Genomic DNA, 22,276 nt, shown 5'->3' on the forward strand with positions numbered 1-22,276 from the left:
TCTCTCATCAAAGGTAGGGAGAAAAAGAAAAAAAAGCGTCTGGAGGCAGTTCTGAGAGTGGTATCTGCAACTGCGTCTCGCCTGCCTGCTGCTCTCAGCCTGTAGCTGGCGGCGTTATTTATGCAGATCTCTGGGGTGAGCTAGCAGTCACCTGGTCCCACAGGCTTTGTTTGCTCAGAGTTCTCTTGTGCGGAAGCCTCTGCTACAGGCTTTCCCCTTTCCAAGCACTGGGAAAGGTGCCACTGCCCCACGTTGTCAGGCCTGCATGTTTATTTACAGTTCACGTGGGAAGTGGGTCTTCTCTTCTTTCACAAGCTTCCCCGCTCCTGGTTGCTGGGCGCGCGCCCCGCTCCCGCCAGAGCCTCTCCGGCCCTCCCAGCTTGTTTATTTACAGTCCCGGGAAGGGTTCCCTTCCCCCAATCTTCAGCGCTCAGGGTGCCCCACCCTCTTTACAGCGTGTCTTAACTGTTCTTATTGCTTAGTACTCAGTTTCTCTTTTTTCCCAGGGTGGAGGTCAGTCTGTCCAGGGGGCTATGCTGCTCTGGCCCAGGCTTGTCTGTGGGGCTACTGTGGTACCGCGAAGCTCACCTGGTCCGCGTCTTCCCAAGCCGTATGGGCGCCGGCCACTGGCAGCCCCGGGGACCCTCCTCGGTTCTCCGTTTAATGTGAAGTGGAGATTCTCTGCGCCAGCTGGAGATGTGGAGGAGTCAAAGTTATGCCTTTTCTCGGTGATTATGCCTGCAAAGTGTGTCTCCAGCATCTCTCCAAGATTTCACTATAGGAGGGTCGCTTTCTGCTTCCTACCTCTAGCCGCCATCTTGGAATTCCTCTAGTCGGTGAGTTCTTACATATTCCTTTCACGGGTCTTGAGTTGTCTGACTAATAGTTCTTCAGTTTTACCTTTAATTTCCATTTCGTCTTCAAGTACTGAGATTTGGCTTGTTCTAGTCTGCTGGATTGGCCTTCCATTTTGTTTTGTATTTCTCTTTCATTTTTTTTTCTGAGGTTTTCCATATCGTGGGTCACTTCCTCTTTAATATGTAATTTTCTTCATTTCCCTCTGAATGCTGTACTAACTTATTTTTGGGGGGAGAATAGTTTCCATTCTTTTTTCATCTTCACATCATTCCACTTGGTACTGCTTCTGACCCTGGTCTATGTGTAATTTAGTATTAGCTAACTTATAATAGTAAAACTAACAAAACGAAGAAAGAAGGAGAAAAAAGAAGGAAAAGAAAAAAATAAAGAACCAAAGAAATCAACAGGGTGATATGGTGGACAATAAGATAGCGAACAAGACAAACAAATACTTACAGAAAAGAGAAAAAGGATAAAAGAAAAAATAATTCCTGGTTCAGGAGCAGCAGAATTTCAGTCTTGGTAGTTCTGGTGTTACTCCTTTAGCATCTAGTCATGTTTGTCTGCATCTCGTAGGCAGGTTTGGATCCAGCAATGGGTGGTGTTGCAGCCCTCCTCTGGCAGGCAGCAGCCACTGTGCCAGTGGGTGGTGTTCTGGTGGGCCTGTGGGGTGGCTGCCTGGTGGACCTGTGGGGTGGCTGCCTGGTGGGTCGGCGGGGTGGCAGCCCAGCTACTCTGTGTGTTGGAGGTCTGGAGGGCTTGTGGGTTGGAGGCCCAGCAGGCTGGCCAGTATTGATCAGGTGGGTCTGCATGGTAGTGGCCTTGTGGGCCTGCAGGACAGAGGCCCAGTGGACCACCAGGAGGTGGCAGCATGGGGGTGGCCACCTGCTTTTTCAGTGTATTGTGTCATGGAGAAGCCTTCCATGGGCTGGGGTCAGGGTGCCAAAGTGTCAGTTCTCCCTTGTGCTTTACCTCAGCCAAGTGTGTCTCCAGCATATCAGCAAGGTCCCTGATTCATGGAGCTCACACAGTCTGCATCTGTGTCCCAGTCACCATTTTGGGTCCTCTTTGAGTTGATACTTTTTTTTTTTTTTTTTACTTGTTTGGGCTGCTGTTAGATTATCTTAATCAAAATTACTACTAGATGATAAGACTCAAAAACTTGTTACATTATTTGGTATACTGATAATCATTTAAAATAAAAAGACTGTCATGTGAAAAAATGAAGGGAGGGAAGAAGAGAGGGATGGAAGGAAGAAGGGAGGGAGGAAGAGAAAGAGTCCTATGTATAGGGAAAGCTTCATGCACAAAGATCATCAGGCAATATTATTGGAGCCCCTGACCATAAAGCCTGGCTCTGGTCCAAATGCTCACCAGCATTAAGAAAAAATGACATAATATAAAGAAGTGCAAATGAAGCCAGGTGTGGTGGTTCATACCTCTAATCCCAGCTGAGACAGGAGGATTGCAAGTTGGAGGTCAACCCAGGCTATATAGTGAAACCCTATAAAAACATTATTTATACTTTTGGCCAAAACTGGGGAGAGAGAAGTTCTTGGTCCAGCATTGCTCACAGCAGTGCCACAACTTAGAGAAAAGAGGAAACCAAAGCCAGGAAACATGCAGATGGAAATCACCTTTCTCCCGGAGAGGAGTCTCTTCTAGCATCAGGGCTTCTGCATGGAATTTTCTGAAGGAATCCTAATTCTTACCACCCTATCATTGTTATACTCCCCCCTTTCCTTGTGCATTCCTCAGTCTTGAAGGATTTGGGGTACCATGCTATCTGTTGCTGGACTGGTGTGTAGATTCCATCAAGGGCACCTGAAACACATCAGTTAAAAAAAAAACAAACCAAAAATTGCCACATGCCTGTGCCTGAAATACCACAAGCAGAGCACCGTGGAAGCCAAGGTTGGAAGGTGTTCGATAACTCTCCCTATAAGATGACAGGAAGCATGCACAGGAGCCCTCTTTGTTATGGCTCTCTTGGCTCTGCTTGTTTTCTTTTGGGAGGGCTGATACAAATGACTCCACCTTGAGCTGGACATTCTTCCCCTCCTGTCTCCAAACTTTTCCTCTGAAGGTGAGTTGATACTTTTTTAATAGATGTAATTTCCTGAAATATGACTGGAGTACATATGCATATGGTATTTTAGAAGAAAGAAAGAAAAATCCAGAAGAATCAATAAAGAGGAAGTGAAGAGAGATGAGTACCAGGGCTCAACAGCTCTTTCCATTGTAGATATGATAAAGCCCTTCTCTGAAGTGATTTACCTACCCTCCATTTGCCTTCATATAGACATTTCCAGAGCACCTACAAGGTGTTTGAAATGCGCTACCTTTAAATTCATACATGATAGTCACAAAAAATGTTACTCCACTATAGATACATACATGCAGTGCTTGAAATTTGTTTTTAAAAACTTCCTTCCTTTTGTACTTTCTGAATCCAAGGATGTAATCTTTTATTGTCATTATCATTTTCTTTCTTCCAATCTTTCCAGTCTGCATTTTTGTCAAAATTATCCATGTATATACACATGTAAATTTTTCTACAAATATTCTTACAAAATAGTAGTATTTGTTTTATCAATTCTTCTCATATTTATTTCTTCCTAGAAGCCAGTTTTCAACTGTTGAATCAAATTATGTTGGTGCTTTCCTCCACATCTCTATGTAGTGGGCCTATCTTGCTAATTTAGTTTTCTTTTGGCTCTTTTGTGGCTTCCCATTTTGGAGAAGGAGGATTTGAGGCAGTAATCCCTATAATAAAGTACTAACTTTTCCATTTCCCAACAAAACAATAGAACAATTTACAATATTACAACTATAACTCTGCTATTATGAACTAACTATATCATTTGCAATGTTTATTTCTCTTTACTTGAACAATTTTTCCCAGAGTTAATTATTGAGTTAAAATTTTGCTCAGATTTCCTTTATAATTAATTAAATTCCAAAAGCATTGCCAGTTTTCTGAATCTCCTTTTAAGACATGCAGATATATCCACTATCTTAGGAATTTGTCTTTAGAGAAGTCTCTCCTGGAGGAATTACATGTGCAGTAGCACTTAGATATGCTCTGTATTTGAGGAACACTTACTATACTGGTTTCCAATGAGGGTTCTAACAGACTTTTCACACTGTCTGGCCACATTAAAACTACACAAGTTTGTTCTATTGCTGCCCAGAAGCCAGAAGTCTGAAATCTGTAACACTGTGATGAAACCAAGAAGTTGATAGTGTCATCCTATCCAGAGGCTCAAAGAAAGCATCCTTCCTTACCTTCCCACCTTCTATGGCTGCTTGCATTCCTTAGCTTGCACCCACAAAACTCCACTGCCCTCCTTTTTCCTCTACACATTCATTCTTCATTGCCATTAATCTACTTGTGCATAGAAGATTGCAGGATTTTCTATTTATCCTTTTTAGTATGAAATTTTACAGACACCAGGCACACCCTACTCGGGCTCACTGAATACTGAAGATGAAAATATGGAAGGAAGGCAGAGAAAATGAAAACATTTATAGAGAAACAAAGATAATAATTATAGCAGAATACCCATCAGAAAATGGAAAGACAACAAAGTATTGAAAAGAATAATATGTCTACCCATAATTCTTCAGTGAAAATGCCTTTCAAAAATGAAGACAACATAATTTTTAGAGAAATAAAATTTGAATTTATTTCAAGCACACCCTTAAGACAAAATACTGTTTCAGGAATTTCTTTAGGCTGAAAAATTATGTAAAACTTACACATACAAATGAGGAAAATGGAATGCTAAAACATGTTAAAAAGACTTTAAAAGTATTCTGTCTAGAGCAGGCCTACAACACCACTTTAGATGTAAACTGTATGACAACAATAACATGATGAATTGGGAAGAAAATAGAAGTATACTATGTGAGCATTCTAATAATTTTATTAATTGATGTAATACTATTTGAAGGTAGACTAAAAACTGTGTAAATTATAAGTCATAAAGCAAGCACTATACTTTTTAAAACTCAAAAGTTGTAATTAATAAGTCAAAATGGAAATGAAATTATAAAAATATCAAGCCATCAATAATGCAGCAAGAAAGAGCAAATTATTACAAATGTTGAATAGGAAAAAAATCTAGCAGGGGCTAAATTGTTGAAAATTACTCACAAACTGTTGTCACAGAAACAATGAAAATAGTTTGAACAACTATTTACACATAAAAACATCTTCACAAATGTTAGAGAAAACAGAAGAGGGATCACAATACCTAGATGTAGCACATAAATTAAGAAAGGTGCATTGAAGAAAGTATGTAGGAAGTTTTGAATTTTCCAAACTTTGCTCTCCCCAACCTCAGGCAGAACAACATGAAGAATTAGTACCTATGTGGAGAAGAGACAGAGGAGAGACCACAATATTTTCACTTCATTTCCAATACCATGACCACGATAGTAAAACTCTGCACCCAGAAGGTCCCTCCCTGCCTTGTCTATACCCATGGACTAAGCCTCCCATCCCAGACCCCACATCTCCAGGCTTCACCATAGTGAAGTCAATCTTCATTGTACACCATATCAGATCCCTCCCTCTCATCAGCTATCCTGTCCCAAAGCTGAACTGGTCCACCTCCCAGTTTCAGGTATCTCTTATCACCACACTGGCCTAGTAGAAATGAGCTTCAGACTGGTTCCTGGGGAGACACACTTCAGGCCCTCTTTATAAGACCAATCCTAGGATCACCCTAGATAATTCAAGCTGAAAGCCCACTTACCTGGTGAACCAGGCAACAGGCCAACCAGCCCATGACTTCAGAAGCAATCCCTACTATGATGTATATCAGCCATCTTACCCAGAATCTCCACAGGAGCTGATACAGAAAGGGCTATCTGAGGCAAAGCCACTCTGTGAAGATTAGAGTATGTACTTTTTCAAATGGGCAGACACCAATGCATGACCACAAGGATCATGGATAAGCAGGGAGACCAACATACAGACCTTTAAAATGATCTCCTTCCATCCAGTAGACCTGCCCTGCATATGAAGGAAGTAAAGAAAATGAAAAAGAATAAAAAATCTGCAATGCACCTGTGATTATACCAATGTTCCAGGTCAGATTGCTAAATGTTGGCCTACTACAAATTAAGGTGGTTCAGCTTAAGTGAAATAGATGAGGATGCAGGAATGTCAGAAAACAGCTATGCTATGGATGACCTTGATTACTTAACTAAGTTGTCTGAAACAGCCTCTAAGGATTATGAGCTGGCTTACCCTAATTATAAGAATACATATAGCTGCTAATTGAACAACTTAGAATGGAGTGTAAAAATTCTGTTAGCTTACTTCAAATCCAAGATTCAATTCATTTATGTAAAAACAAAACTATTAAAAAGTCACTCTGAAATACTTATAGGAAAAATTAAATAAATGAAAAATAAGGTCAATGGAGTACAAAAGGAGGTATCAGAAACAAAGAAGCTCTGGTGTCTAGTGGCTCATATGTGTAATCCTAGCTACTAGGAGACAGAGATCACGAGGATCATGGTTCAAAGCCAGCCCAGACAAATAGTTCCACAAGACCCTATACCAAAAAAAAAAACCCTTCAAAAGAAAGGGCTGGTGGAGTGGCTCAAGGTGAAGGCCCTGAGTTCAAGCCCCAGTACCACAAAAAAAAAGTATTGCTAAGTGTAGTGGTGCGTCCTGCAATCTCCGTACTTAGGATGATATGATAAGAAAGTTGGATCCAAAGGTTAGCCTGGGCCACATAGGGAATTGCTGTCTTAAAAATAAATAAATAAATAAATAAATATCACAGAACATGATGACAAAGTATTTTTGCTAGTTGAGTTAAGGAGCTTATATTTTTCAGTTCAGTGTTTTCCACTGTTGTCCCTCCTCTCTCCTTTACTTAATCCTTACTTGATCTATTCTACCTATCCCAATCTGCTTCTTCATTAGCCCCTTCTATTAGCTCAGCCACCACCCCTTTCTCCTACATAAACTTTTCTTCTCATATTTTCTACTATAGCTATCCTCCTGTCTCCCTTCTATCACAGCCCTTACTACCTGTAGTCTTCCAGAACCACTAAAATTCTCCTTTGATCCAAGAGACAACTAAAGACACTGGAACAATAGCAGTAATTGATCCTCCTTCACAGAGATAGAAAAATCAATCCCAAAATTCATATGAAAACAGAAAAAAACTCAAATAGTCAAAGCAATTCTGAGCAAAAAGTTTAATTCTGGAGCTATCACAATACCTAACTTGAAACTATACTACAGAACCATAACAATAAAAACAGCATAGTATTGGCAAAAAACAAACATGAAGGCCAATGGAACAGCATAGAAGAACCAGACATAAACCCACACAACTACAGCTAACTGACTTTTGACAAAGGAACCCAAAACACACAATAGAGGAAGACATCTGGGAAAACTGGTTATCCACATGTCTAAAGACATCAAGTAGCAAGCTGGATTAAAATGGAAGACCCAATGATTTCTTGTTTACAAGAAACACATCTCATAGAGACATTGACTTAGGATGAAATAGTGGAAAAAAATTACCAAGTAAATGGTCCCTCAAAGGAATAATAAATATATCAAGAGGAAATAACATTGTTAACTTACATATGCCCAACATTGGTATGGCCAAGTTCATTAAATACACACTACTGGACTTAAAGATACAGATAGACCCTAACAAGTGATAGTGGGAGAGACTTCAAAACTCCATTATCACCAATAGATAAATAATCCATATAAAAATCAATAAAAGAAACTTCAGAACTGAATGACAGCATAGACCAAATGGACCTGACAGACATGTACAGAGTTTTTCATCCAGCAACAGTACACTATATATTTTTCTCAGAAGCCCATGGAACTTTCTCCAAAATAGACCATATTTTAGGACATGAAGCAAGTCTTAACAAATATAAGAAAATTGAATTACCCCCTGCATACTTTTTGACCACAATAGAATAAAACTAGAACTAGAACTCAACAGCAAAAGAAACAGCAGAAAATACTCAAACACCTGGATAGTGAACAAAACATTTCTCCATGACCAGTGGGTTTTAGAAAGGAAGAAATCCCTGGACTCTAATGAAAGTGAAAGCCCAACTTACCTGAACCTATGGGATACAGCAAGGATATTTCTGCAAGTTTTTCGCAGCATGGCTGAAAGTTTATAACCATTAATGCATATATTAAAAATGCAGAAATATGTCAAATAAATGACCAAATACTAAATTCAAACTCCTAGAAAAAGGAGGGATCCAAGATGGTGACTAGGTTGCAGAAGAAGACAGCGTGAGCTCCATTACTCAAAAACCTTGCTGAGAAGCTGGAGGCACACTTGGTAGAAATAAAGCACCAAGGAGAATCAAAACATCGGCACCCTGAACCCCTAGCTCGTAGAAAGTTTCTCCCCACCATGTTACACTGAGAAAACAGGTGGGCTGCCACTGCCACCAGATGCCAGCTCCAAACCTGTTTAGGAGACATTCGGCAGACCAAACAGATGAGAGGCAAGCATCACACAGTATTTCCCCCACCATCTCTGGGATAAACCAACATATCCCTCTAGGCAGACTGACCCCCCCACCCCCTCACACACACAAAAACTGAACAATAAGCAAAGAACTGAAAACTAGCACACAGCAGTGTGCTGAAAGCACACTGGAGAAGGTTGGGGGGAGCAGGGATCTAATCTCCAAGTGAACTATCAGTAAACAAATGGCTGGAAAGGTAGGAAGGCCAACAGGGTGCTGGTGATAAGCCACTGACTAGAGCAGGGCAGGTAGCAGACCACAAACCTCATCTCCTGAGCCAGTGAGCAACACCCAAAGTCAAAAGCTTTGCAAAATTGAAAAACAAACAGTGAACCATCACAACATGCTGACAGCAGGGGGCCAACTGATGGATCACTGACCTTGCCCCAGAGATAGGTGGCAAGGCAAGAAACAAGCCCCCAGTAAACAAGTGCAGCAAATAGCCACCTCCAAAGCAGGACAGCTGGTGGACTGCAGAGATGATCTCTTGAACCTGAGGAGAGCATGCAACCTTAAACTGCCACACCTCATTGAAGGAGGAGCTGACCAAGCATTAGCCACTGAAAGACAGAAGAAAAAAAACACTATCTACAGGCCAACCACATGGAGAGACTACAAGAGAGCTTCTGCTTAAATACCAACACCAGGACTAGATGCCGGAGGAGTAACACCAAAACTTAAACTAAGACTGAAATTCTATTGCTCCTGAACCTGGAGGTTTTTTTTATTTGTTTGTTTTGTTTCATGTTTGTTTGTTCATCTCTCCCCATTGATTTCTTTGGGTTTTTGTTGTTCTTGTTGTTGTTACTTTTATTATTTTGAGTATTCCTTTTTTACTTTTATTCCTAGGATCCCTTTTTTCTTTTTTTCTTTTCTCTTTCTATAACTTCAACTTAACCATCATTATCCCCTTCTCCCTACTCTCACTCCCTTCACTCTCTATCCTTTTCCTGTGCTAAAACTCATCACTCCCCTCTCCAAAAACTCATTCTGCCCCTTTTCATCCACTCTCCTCCAGTAGGCCTCACCTTCTCCTCCCATTCTCACCCAACTTGTCACCAGACCGTCCCTCCCTCCTTCACACTCTTCACCCACTGACCAATCTACTATACCAACTTTACACAACCCTAAACCCCTGCAATCCCTAACTCAAACACCCTCTTCTACAATGACAGAAATATACCCAAATACACAAAAGGACCACAAAAACAGCAGCCCCCACACTCCTTTCCCCACTCACCTGCCCTACTTTCCATCTCAACCCTTGGTGCCACCCTGTCCAACTACCCAGAATTCTATAGCCAGCATTACAAACATTAGCTTCCCAACTCCCACTGCTTATAGATATTACAACAAGGGGATCTTCTATGTAATACATAAACTACTGGTCGGGTATTAAACCTGTGAATAAGTTAATACTAAATTACACCCAGACCACAGACAGAAATAGCCCACACACACTTAGCTAAAAACCCAAGACAGCCACAAAACAAAATTAAGCCAAGGGAAAGAAAACAAGTGACTGAAACCACCAACTAGCCTATCAAGAACATAGTTGCACAGTACCAAGTGGAGTGATGGGAAGAAAAAAAAGGGATGGAAACCATTCTCCCCCCAAAAATAATTTAATACAGGATTCAGAGGGAAATGAAGAAAATGAATACCCTGTTCTGAACTCCAACAAAACAAAGATAAATGACACCAAGGAACCCAACAATGTCCACAAAAACAGTCTCAAAGAAGAAATCTTGCAAGTAATCACTGAGAATTTCATGGAAATGTTACTAGACATGGTTACACAAAATATATAAGAAGTATTCAAGAAATTTCAAGACACCAAAAATAAATAATATGAGAAGACACAGAAATAAATAAATGAACTGCTAGGAGCCCTAAATAAACACCAAAGTCAAAAAAGAACAGTATAAATAGTTACATAAATGAATTAAAGAGGAAAACACAATATTAAGAGGAAGTGACCCATGATATGGAAAACCTCAGAAAAAAGAATGAAACAGAAACACAAAACACAGTTGAAGGCCACTTCAGCAGACTAGAACAAGTGGAAGACAGAATCTCAGAACTTGAAGATGAAATGGAAATTAAAGGAAAAACTGAAGAGCTATTAGTCAAAAAACTCAAGTCCTGCAAAAGGAATATGCAAGAACTCACCGACACTATCAAAAGACCAAACATGAGAATCATGGGCATTGAAAAGGAGAAGAGTTCCAAGGAAAAGGGTTTTGTAATATATTCAATAAAATAATAAATAACAGAAAATTTCCTAAATCTAGGGAAAGTTATGCCTGTTCAGGTACAGGAAACCTCCAGGACACCAAACAGATTTAACCAAAATAGAACTTCCCCATGACATATTATCATTAAAACAACAAGCACAGAGAATAGAGAAAAAATATTGAAGCCTGTAAGAGAGAAAAAATAAACAACATACAAAGGTAAATCCATCAAAATCAAAGCAGATTTCTCAATGGAAACCTTAAAAGCAAGAAGGGAATGAAATGAGGTCTTCTGGGAACTGAATGAAAATAACTTCAAACCTAGGATACTCTACCTAGCAAAACTATCATTCAAAATAGATGGAGCAGTAAAAGTCTTCCACAATAACCAGAGTCTAAAACAATATATGACCACAAAGCCATGACTGCAAAAGATTCTTCAAGGAATTCTGCACACAGTAAATGAAAGCAAACAAAACCATGACAGGCCAGGCAGTACAAAACTACAGGAGAAGAAAAGACAAGGAATCAGAGAGTAACATTAATTCAGCTGCACACAATCAAACTCTTAAACAACAAAGACAACTAAATGACAGGAATCACCACATACCTATCAATACTAAACTGAATGTTAACAGAATTAATTCCCTCATCAAAAGACACCATTTGGCAAACTGGATTAAAAAGAATGATCCAACAATGTGCTGCCTATAGGAGACCCATCTCATTGACAATAACAAGCACTGGCTGAAGTTGAAAGGTAGGAAGAAGATTTACCAAGCCAATAGCCCCGGAAACAGGCAGAGGTAGCAATACTTACATTGATCAAATGAGATAAATAAGGACACTCCATATTAATAAAAGAGGAAATACACCAAAAGGAAATAACAATTATCAACTTATATGCACCCAACGTCAATGCACCCAATTTCATCAAACATACTCTGAAGGCCCTAAAAACATATATAGACTCCAACACAGTGATAGTGGGAGATTTTAATACCCCCCATCACCAATAGATAGGTCATCTAAACAAAAAATCAATAAAGAAATTATAGAACTAAATCATATCATAGATCAAAGACCTGCTGATGTCTACAGAATATTTCATCTAACTTCTACACAATATTCATTCTTCTCAGCAGCTCATGGAACCTTCTCCAAAACTGATGATATCTTAGGGCACAAAGCAAGCCTCAGCAAATATAAGAAAATAGAAATAATTCCATGCATTCTATCTGATCACAATGCATTAAAACTAGAAATCAACAATAAAAACAACTGTAAAAAACACGCAAACAATTGGAGGCCGAACAACACATTGTTCAATGATCAATGGGTCATTGATGGAATAATGGAGGAAATTAAAATTTCCTGGAAGTTAATGAAAATGAAAACATGACCTACTGGTACCTATGGGACACAGCAAAGGCAGTCCTAAGAGAAAAGTTTATAGCCATGAGAGCTGTATTAAAAGCTCAGAAAGATCTCAAATAAATAACCTAATGCTACATCTCAAACTCCTGGAAAAAACCAAAACAAGCAGAAATCAATGCAATAGGAAAAAAAAACATACAAAGAATCCATGAAACAAAAGCTGGTTCTTTGAAAAAATAAATAAGATTAACAGATCCCTGGCAAACCTGACTAAAATGACGAAAGAAAAAAACCAAATCAGTAAAATCAGAAATGCAAAAAGGGAGATAACAACAAACACCATGAAAATCATCAGAGACTACTTTGAGAACCTATATTCAAATAAATTTGAAAATCTTGAGAAATGGACAAATTTCTTTTGACCATCCAAAATTGAATCAAGAGGATATTAACCACCTGAATAGATCTATAACACAAAATGTAATTGAAGCAGCAATAAAAAGTCTCCCAAAAAAAGAAAATTCCAGTACGTAATGTATTCTCTACTGAATTCTATCAGACCTTTAAAGAACTAATGCCAACTATCCTTAAACTTTTCCATGAAATATAAAAGGAAGGAACAGTGCCTAACTCATTCTATGAAGCCAGTATTACACACACTCATCCCAAGGCCAAGACACCTCCAAAAAAGAGAACTATATGCCAATTTCCCTAATGAATATTAATGCAAAAATCCTCAATAAAATAATGGCAAACCAAATTCAACAACATATCAGAAAGATCATTCACCACTACCAAGTTGGTGGTTCAAAATACACAAATCTATAAATGTAATACAGTACATTATTAGAAGGAAACACAAAAAAGACTTGATAATCTCAATAGATGTGGAAAAAGCCTTTAATGAGATCCAAATCCACTTCATGATAAAAGCTCTAGAAAAAGTAGGAGTAGAAGGAATCTACCTCAACATTGTAAAGGCTATATATGATAAACCTAAAGCCAACATCATAATTAGTGGAGAAAAACTGAAACCATTTCCCCTAAAATCAGGAACAAGACAAGAGTGCCCACTATCCCCACTCCAATTCTACATAGTCCTGGAATTCCTAGCCAGAGCAATTACACAAGAAGAAAAATAAAAGGAATACAAATCTGTAAAGAAACTGTCAAAATATCCCTATTCACTGAAGACATGATCCTATATTTTAAAGACCCAAAAACTCTACACAAAAACTCCTAGATGCCATAAACAGCTACAGCAAGGTGGCAGGATACAAAATCAACTTACAAAAATCATTAGCTTTTCTAAACACCAACAACGAACAAATTGAGAAAGAATATATGGAAATAATTTGAATTACAATAGCCTCAAAAAAAATCAAATACCTAGGAGTAAATTTAATAAAGGATGTGAGTGACCTCTACAAGGAGAATTATAAACCACTGAAGAAAGAGATTGAGGAAGACTACAGAATGTGGAAAGATCTCCCATGCACTTGGATTGGTGGAATCAACATAGTAAAAATGGCTTTACTACCAAAATCAATCCACATGTTTAATGAAATTCCCATCAAAATCTCAAAGATATTCATCATAGAGATTGAAAAATCTATCCTAAAGTTCATTTGGAAACACAACAGACCATGAATAGCAAAGGCAATACTGAGCAAAAAGAGCAATGCTGGAGGTATCACAATACCTGACTTCAAACTACATTACAAAGCAACAGCAATAAAAAACAGCATGGTACTGGCACAAAACAGACATGAAGACCAGTGGAGGAGAGTAGAGGATCTGGATATGAATCCACACAGCTATGCCCACCTTATTTTTGATAAAGGAACAAAAAGCATACGATGGAGAAAAGACAATCTCTTCAACAAATGTTGCTGGGTAAAGTGATTATCTGCTTCAAAAACTGAAACTAGCTCCATGTATATCACCCTGTACTAGTATCAACTCAAAAATGGATCAAAGACCTTAATATCAGACCCAAAACTCTGAAGTTAGTACATGAAAGAGCAGGAGACACTCTGGAACAATAGGTATAGGCAAGTACTTCCTCAATTGAACCACAGTAGCACAGCAACTAAGACAAAGGATGGAAACATGGGACTAAAATTAAAAAGCTTCTGCACAACAAAAGAAATGGTCTCTAAATTGCAGAGACCACCCACAGAGTGAAAGAAAATATTTTCCAGCTATACATCAAAGGACTGATAACCAAAATATACAGGTAACTTAAAAAAGTATACTCCCCCCAAAATCAATGAACCAATAAAGAAATTTGCAACTGAACTAAACCAAATTTTTTCAAAAGAAGAAATTCAAATGGCCAAAAAGAACATGAAAAAATGCTCACCATCTCTAGCCATAAAGGAAATACAAATCAAAACCACACTGATTCCACTTCACCCCTGTTACAATAGCTATCATCAAAAACACCGCCAGCAACATGTGTTGGTGAGGATGTGGGAAAAAGGATCCCTTGTACACTGCTGGTGGGAATGCAAGCTGGTGCAACCACTCTGGAAAACAACATGGAGGTTTCTTAAAAATCTAACGTAGATCTGCCATATGATCCAGCAATCCCATTCCTAGGGATATACCCAAAGGAATGCAACACAGGTTACTCCAGAGGCACCTGCAAACCCATGTTTATTGCAGCACTATTCACAATAGCCAAGTTATGGAAACAGCCAAGATGCCCCACTACTGAAGAATGGATTAAGAAAATGTGGTATTTATACACAATGGAATTGTACTCAGCCATGAAGAAGAATGAAATTTTGTCATACACAAGTAAATGAATGGAACTGGAGAACATCATCTTAAGCGAAGTTACCCAGGCTCAGAAGGCCAAAAATCCCATGTTTTCCCTCATATATGGACTTTAAACCTAAAGCAAATGCAGTAATATTATTGGACATGGGTCACATGCTAAGGTGAGGACACATACAGGAGAAACAGGGAAAGGTAGGAAGCCCAAAACTTGAAAGTGTTTGATGTGCCCACTGCAGAGGAGCTAATGCAGAAACCTAAAACTGGCAGAAGTCACTATGGGAAGATGACCGGGAGGTCAGGTAGAGATAAACCAATTCAGGTTGTAATGCACGTGTGCATAGAAGCAATGCTAGGAATCTCTCTGCATAGATATTTATCTCAAACTAGCAAAAGCAGTATGTCTTTCTTATTATTGCTATGTCTTCTGTTCAACAAAATTGCCTGGAAGCAAGAGGGGTGGGAGGGAGAGGACGGGGACAGGGGGTTGAGGGGAGAAATTGCCCCAAACACTGTATGCACATATTAATAAATGAATAAAAAACTGGGAGGAAAGTTAGCTGCTGTCACCACTGTTAACATTGTAGAACAATTTCTATAGACCTATATTTTCTATGCATATAACGTATGTTTGTCTGATCATTCTGAGTCCTGCTTTTCCACTTAGCATTATGAGTATTTTACAGGTAATTTTTAATGACCACTTAGGACCTAGTTAACTAATATACCTTAACTTACTAGTTTCCTAGTATTTTTGATATATGTTATTCCCAATGTTACACTCTAACATAATACTACTATTAGCCTCTTAAAAACATATGTAATTATTTTATTGAAATAAACTTCCGTATGATAGACAAATTATCAAAGCTTTTGATACAATTACCCAAAATGTTTCCAGCAAATTATTTCCTATCAGTGGTACATGTGTTTCCATAACTCCAGAAACACTGGATATTATCACTAAAAATAGTTGATAATCTGATTGGAGAAAACAAGGTCTTAATTTTATTTCCATGCACACTTGTTTGATATCTAATGATGATGTATACACATATATATCTCAATGATATACATAAAAAGTTATATATATGTTTATAGAAGATAGATGATATCTATTTTTATATCTCTCTATATTTTTTAAATGTAACGTACTTTTCCTGAGGTGTTCATGATGAATTTCTAGTTTCCTGTGTGCTTTATGGGTGTATCTGAATGAATGTCTTTGACTCCGCAGCACGTCAAACTGGTCTGAGTATAGTGTTCACAAACTGAATGACATTAAAATTTATTAAATAATTTCACATCAACATAGGGAGAATGAGAGATATGAAGTGTTGAGTATAATTGAAAGTAAAAGAGAGAAAGGAATGTGACCTAACAGGAGAGGGTGGTAAAGGACAAGACCAAGAGCAAAGATGGTAAGTGAGAAGAAAAGCAGTTTGAAGACAGGCAATGGATGAAAAGGGAAAAGAGAGATTACAGAAAAATAAAGTATTAGAGAAGAATGAGAAGGAAGATCACTTACTAATTAGTTGACAGCAAGAATTTCTAGATTATCAATTACATGAAAAGGAATGCTAAAATGAGTGATTTTCTGTAGTGTTCCAAAATATTTACAATGGCTACTTAGATTGTTCGTTACATCTGACGTCTGGTCACTCTAACAAGTAGTTTTTTTTTTATTCATACGTGCATACAATGTTTGGGTCATTTCTCCCCCCTCCCCCCACCCCCTCCCTTATCACCCACCCCCCTTGATACCTGGCAGAAACTATTTTGCCCTTATCTCTAATTTTGTTGAAGAGAGAGTATAAGCAATAATAGGAAGGAACAAGGGTTTTCGCTAGTTGAGATAAGGATAGCTATACAAGGAGTTGACTCACACTAATTTCCTGTGCATGTGTGTTACCTTCTAAGTTAATTCTTCTTGATCTAACCTTTTCTCTTTTGTTGTCTGCTTTTTCTCTGGTATATGGATCAGAATGCATGCTCCTTGTCAGAGCATTTCTTTATAGGGAGCTTGAAATTCTAGATAATGTTTTCTAATGACACTGTATATTGACGGGCATTGTTATTGGTATTTGCTTGCTTATATTTTTAGAAACTGGGTATCTTATTTTAGTAAAGTCTGTCCCACTTACCACCCCCCCCCATGAAGCCTATGTTGCCGCACAAAGGTTGAAGGCTTGGGTATGCTTGTTTTCATACTAAGATGATAGTGGTTTGGCTGTGACTTTGTCTTTTTCCCTGATGACACGCAGCTGTTAGGCTCCACTAATGGCTGATCAATTGCTCTACTGTTTTCAACAAAACCCCTCTACATAAATTGCTCCATGGATGGATCTAATTCAATTTGGTCTCCTTTGAATGGAATGTTTTGAGGTACATGTTCTAGAAATGTTCTGACTCCAGGAAGCCCTGTCTTAGCTGGTTCTATTTCCTCAATCCTCTTTGGAAAACTACCTGCTCTGGCAGAGGAAAGCAATACTGCCTTATTATTGTCAAGTAGGGTAGTTATTTAGGTGTTCAACTCTGCCTTTGTCACTACCTGAGGGGAGTTTTCATTATTTCTGACCAGATATAGGAAATATAATTCACACTAGGCTTTCACTAAATCCTCCCTGGTTCTGAGATGTGGGGATACATTCTTACTGCTAACCACAGGGCTTCTACTAACATGGGAGTGGGGCATAGGTTGGGGGTTGGAGTGGCTTTATTATTACTGAGTTGTGATAAAAATTCTGAATTTTCAATAGGCCTCTCCTAACACCATGTCATCCAGGAGGGGGCTGTGGCACCTTGTTATTGCTGGATGGTCAAGGAAGTTCAGATTCCACACATTACAGGATAGAGCTTATTACTACCTTGTGGGGTTGAAATTCCCAGATCCTTGGTCTTCTCTGACAGCACCATGGTAAGTGGGGTTAGTAGAAGTGAGGTCTAATATCTAAGCCACTCCCCACCAGACTTTGCTGGCATAGAAAGGAGTTGGATGACAATTTTCTGTGGTGTTTTGTGAGTTATTATCTAAAAGCTTTCTTTCTGCCATATAGTAGGCTTCCTTTTTCCTAGTTCTGTCACCACAGTAAACAAACTTGTTGAAGCTCAAATGTGCACTTAACAGGATGTGTGTTGAATATTATTTTGCATTTATTTAACTTTCAAACCAGTAATGTTTTTTATGTAATGTAGTTTTTAGTCAAAATAGATCTATCTCTTTGTTATCCTTGTTTCCACACTATTGTTTAGGATTTTAAATGGTGATTTTTTTTTGCTTGAATCCTGCCAAATACTCTTCTTTCATTCCATTTTTAGTTGACGGAATTAGTATCTTAAAACTGTAGCCAGTTTCATACAAGATGAAATCAGCAATCGATATGGCATTTACCTATTCACTCATAAACTGAGGAAATGAAGTAGGGAAAGGGAATGGCTGAGGTTCACTCCAAGACTGTAGGCCTACCCTGTGAAAGGCAGCATATGGAGGAGAAATAGAAAAGGATTTTAAGATTAAGGTCAGATAGTTTTAGTACTTTTGAAGCATAGTTAGCAATCGCCTTCCATACCATGCAACTAGGATACTTTGTCCCAATCCATGTCAAGCTCATACTCAAAGATCAGTCAGTCCACCTCCTTATACTTGTCCAAAAAGGCAACATATCACAGCAACAGATAAGATGATGGAGAAGAATACCATACTATAAGGTTTTAATAAATATAGATAAAAACCTCATTCCATCAGAAATGAATTCCTGCTTCTCTTCAAAAATTAGACTGAAATAAAAACATAAGTCTCAATCGAGAGGGGTTGGGGGGAGAGTGTGAGGGCTGGGGCAGAGGGGAGAAATGACCCAAATCATGTATGCACATGTGAATAAATGAATAAAAAGTAAGCATAAGTCTCAGAAGAATTAATTTTATTACAATAGTTTCATTTCTTAAAATTCTGGAAGTATCCTCTTTCCAATTTTTGTTTCTAAGTATTGCAATGAAGTCAATGAAAGAGGTGAAGAGCACAGAGGAGCTTTGCTGAGGACACTCATGCTCCGTCTTCATTGCGATCTCAAAATGAGAGAACACAACAGATGCTGAAACACAAAGAGTTCAAATATTGAAGCAACCCTTTTTACAAATCCAGGTACTTCAATTATTATTGTAGGAGACAGAATTATCCACTCATCCCCACTTCTTATCTCTACTTTCATTCCTGCCCCTTCCTTTAAATGTCTCTAGAATCAAGTCCACTAGGAAACTGGCAATCTTAGGATCTATTTTAACAATATGAAGCAGAGACAATAAGGTAGAGTTCTAGGGCTCCCTCTGTCATTTCTGCTCACTCTTTGGATCGCCACTCACTGGTCTCCTGGGAATCAGAGGATTTCCAGACTTCCTTTCTGTTTAATAATTATAAATGGCCGCCTGAGGCCAATAATCATATCCTTTTTCATATGTCAGTATCTCCTTCTTTTATTCCTCATCTCCTGTGGTATTATCCCCTTAATAGTGGTCAAACCAAATTCCATCAGCAAGAGTAACATATATTGGGCACTGTATATTGATTGGTGAATTCCGTAGATGTGTGCAGTATTCTAAATCTACTCTCAATGCATTTATATGGAGAATTTTGCTCATTAATGTACTATTTATCCACTCATTTAAATAATTTTTTTACTAATTAACTTCCATATTTGAGGAATTTTACTTGATAATGCAGCTGTAATTAAAAATATGATATACAACAATTCATCAGACAGGGACTGGAGATGTGGCTCAAGTGGTAGAGTGCCTGTCCAGCAAGGATGAAGCCCTGGGTTCAAATCCCACTACTACAAAAAAAAATACAAGCAGAGGGTGAAATGGGAGCAGAGAGGGACTATACGCATTCTAGAATTCTGGGAGCTTGAAGGCCTGGCTACAGTGTACTTTGGACAATGTGTATGAGCTAAAGAGACACGGAATTTGGTTGAGGTGGGGTATGGGCAGGGATGAGGCCCAGGATGAGGAACTACTGTGAATGTTCAGAGATAGGAAAGCTTTATATCATCCTTTGAGGGGCAGGGTTTGGGGGAGTGAAGAACCTTAGTGTAACAACAAGGTTAATTTTTTTTCTTAGCATTGATGCCAAAGTATAATTTTCTTAAATTATAAGTAATTGTCAACCCAATGCTCACATATTAAACTTAAAAAGCAACATTTTCAGATAGTTCACTTCAGCCGTCTAAATTGTGTGAAGTCTTTAGCACTAAGTTGATGAAATACCTTCGCCCACAGTCAAGTTCTGGAATTAGGTTTCAAGGTGGGGAAGATCACTGTTTAATATCTGAGGTTCATTTGTAGTCACAACTTGTTAGTGATAGCTGATGTGAATAGCAGAAATGGCAGCTTTTCTGTTCTTTCTATGTGCTTTTAAACTCTAAAAACATGACCATCCCATAAATAAATGTTCTCCCTTGCTTGAAGTTGAAGTAATCATTTCAACTTTTGCATTTCCTCTCAGTGGATTCAAAGCACTTTTGTTGCTGCTCCCTAAAACTTTTCCCACAGTTGCCTACTTTCACACTTGGTCTGAGCCCTCTCAGTTTTCAAAGATTCTGGATTCCTATGTATGAATCCTTGTTAGTATGTCATATGCATGATACTTCACAAAGACACATTGTACACACACATCACACACACAAAAATACTCACCAGTTTCATATTTGAACAACTCAAGTGCCTCATTGATTTTTTCAAAAGGCAACTTAGGGGTTATAAGTGGGTCATTAATGTTTTTGTTTATGTAGTCAGTTATCATTTTGGGAATAGAATCTCTAGTTTTATACTCTGCAGAAGAAAATGACAAAAGTAATAGTACCTGAAAAATATCAAAACTAACCAAAGAAATCCAATGACCCATTTATGTATAAAATTTATAAAGACTATTCACCCTTTGATCCTTTTCCTAAGTATCAATGCAAGCAATTTATTGCATAGCAGAATCCAGTTGTTGCTCACAAGTATTAAGGTCACCCAGAGTCATAGGATCCCTAGATGTGTGAGCCTAGTGGACTGTGGGAGCAGACTTGATGCTGTCATGATCATAGCTCACCAGCCCACAGCTCTCCTTTGTGTCCACTTACCACCCTCCAGCTGGTTTATGTGAGTGACCTGACTCCCTCCATGTAAGGCTCAAGATATATCTGCTTCATAAACCTAGCATTACAACATCAGAAATATATCCAATTTGGTATGAGTCTTTTGGAGGGTGGTACAGTAGAGTAGTTGTAATAGGTGCTATTGGTACCTGCCTCGATCCCATTTACTATTTCATCACCAAGAGTAAAGCAGACATAGGGCTGTTTCCCCCATTTTTATAACTTTGTGGGGCTGGGGTTTAGAGAGTTTAAATTTTTTATTACTGATTGTATCAGTTGTGTTTTTCACTTTTCTATATTTCATAATGCTTTAACACTTTTGGCCTAGTGGAGACCCCTTTAGACAAGCGGAGGAACAAGGTTAACTAATTCCTAGAGATAGCAAACACCTTGCCTAGGAGCTCAGCTTCAGTATACAAACCAACCAACACCAGGTACCTACCTCCAACATCTTCCCACTCAGACATGGACAGCGGGCCAGTGTCCCGTCTTAAATCACCTCAAGGTCTGTTACTAGATAACTAGGGACCACCCATGTGGTCAGTACCCATGGAAATTATTCAAACTATGATTTTAAACTCATGCAGTTTGCCTAACATGCATTGTCTGTTTGTTCCTGTATAAAATCACAGAGAAGCTCTGGCCTTTCCACTTCATTCCTTCTGCGTCCTAACTAATCCTGGTGCTTCCTTGTGTGGTCTTCCTCTTAGGCTCTTCTTTCAGAGCTGCTGTCCATGAGTCTGTCATCTTATCTTACTGGATTAAAGCAAGTCTTGGGTATAATTTAAAATGCTAAAGGACATCTAGAAAGTGGCAAAACTAACCTTCACATGAAAGTGAGTAAAAGGAATAGACCATCAGAGCTTTTTCCATCCAGAATGAGAACCTTCCAGTGATTTTCCCAAATGTGTTTACATATAGTGAGGAGCAAGGAGGTATGGCAAGTACATGATGAGGACTATTAGAAGATGTGAATAAATTTCCTCTAATGAAGGTAAGGATGACACTATAGCTTGGGCTTTGTTTGAGTATGTCCCTCATGGGTTAATGAATTGAAATTTAATTCCCTGTGTGCGGTATCAAGACAGCAGCAACTTCATCTGATTATAGTGTTTAGAGATGGAGACTTGGGAACTTCTTAGGATTCCACAAGGTCATTAAGGTGGAGGCTACCACTTTAATTGATGAATACTGGTGGCTTTATAAGATGAGGAGAAAACACCAGAAGACATATGCATATGTGTCCCTTATTTCTTGCCATGTAATACCCTAGTCTGCCTTGGGATTCTGCCAGTGCAAAGGCCAACACCAGATATAGGCCCTCAACTTGGACCA

The 22,276-nt window shown here is 38.7% G+C and overlaps 1 protein-coding gene across 1 annotated transcript in view; it reads right to left on the bottom strand.

Annotated features, from left to right (window-relative positions):
• Positions 1-1,400: 1,400 nt before the first annotated feature.
• Positions 1,401-22,276, bottom strand: part of LOC109677105 (alcohol dehydrogenase 6-like) — a 33,342-nt gene continuing 12,466 nt past the window's right edge. Inside the window, 4 exon segments of the mRNA XM_074041111.1 lie at positions 1,401-1,688; positions 2,746-2,797; positions 7,981-8,032; positions 20,496-20,630. Of these exon segments, the coding sequence (XP_073897212.1) occupies positions 1,401-1,688; positions 2,746-2,797; positions 7,981-8,032; positions 20,496-20,630 (527 nt within the window).

Source organism: Castor canadensis, chromosome 9, assembly GCF_047511655.1.
Source record: "Castor canadensis chromosome 9, mCasCan1.hap1v2, whole genome shotgun sequence".
Lineage (NCBI taxonomy): Eukaryota > Metazoa > Chordata > Mammalia > Rodentia > Castoridae > Castor > Castor canadensis.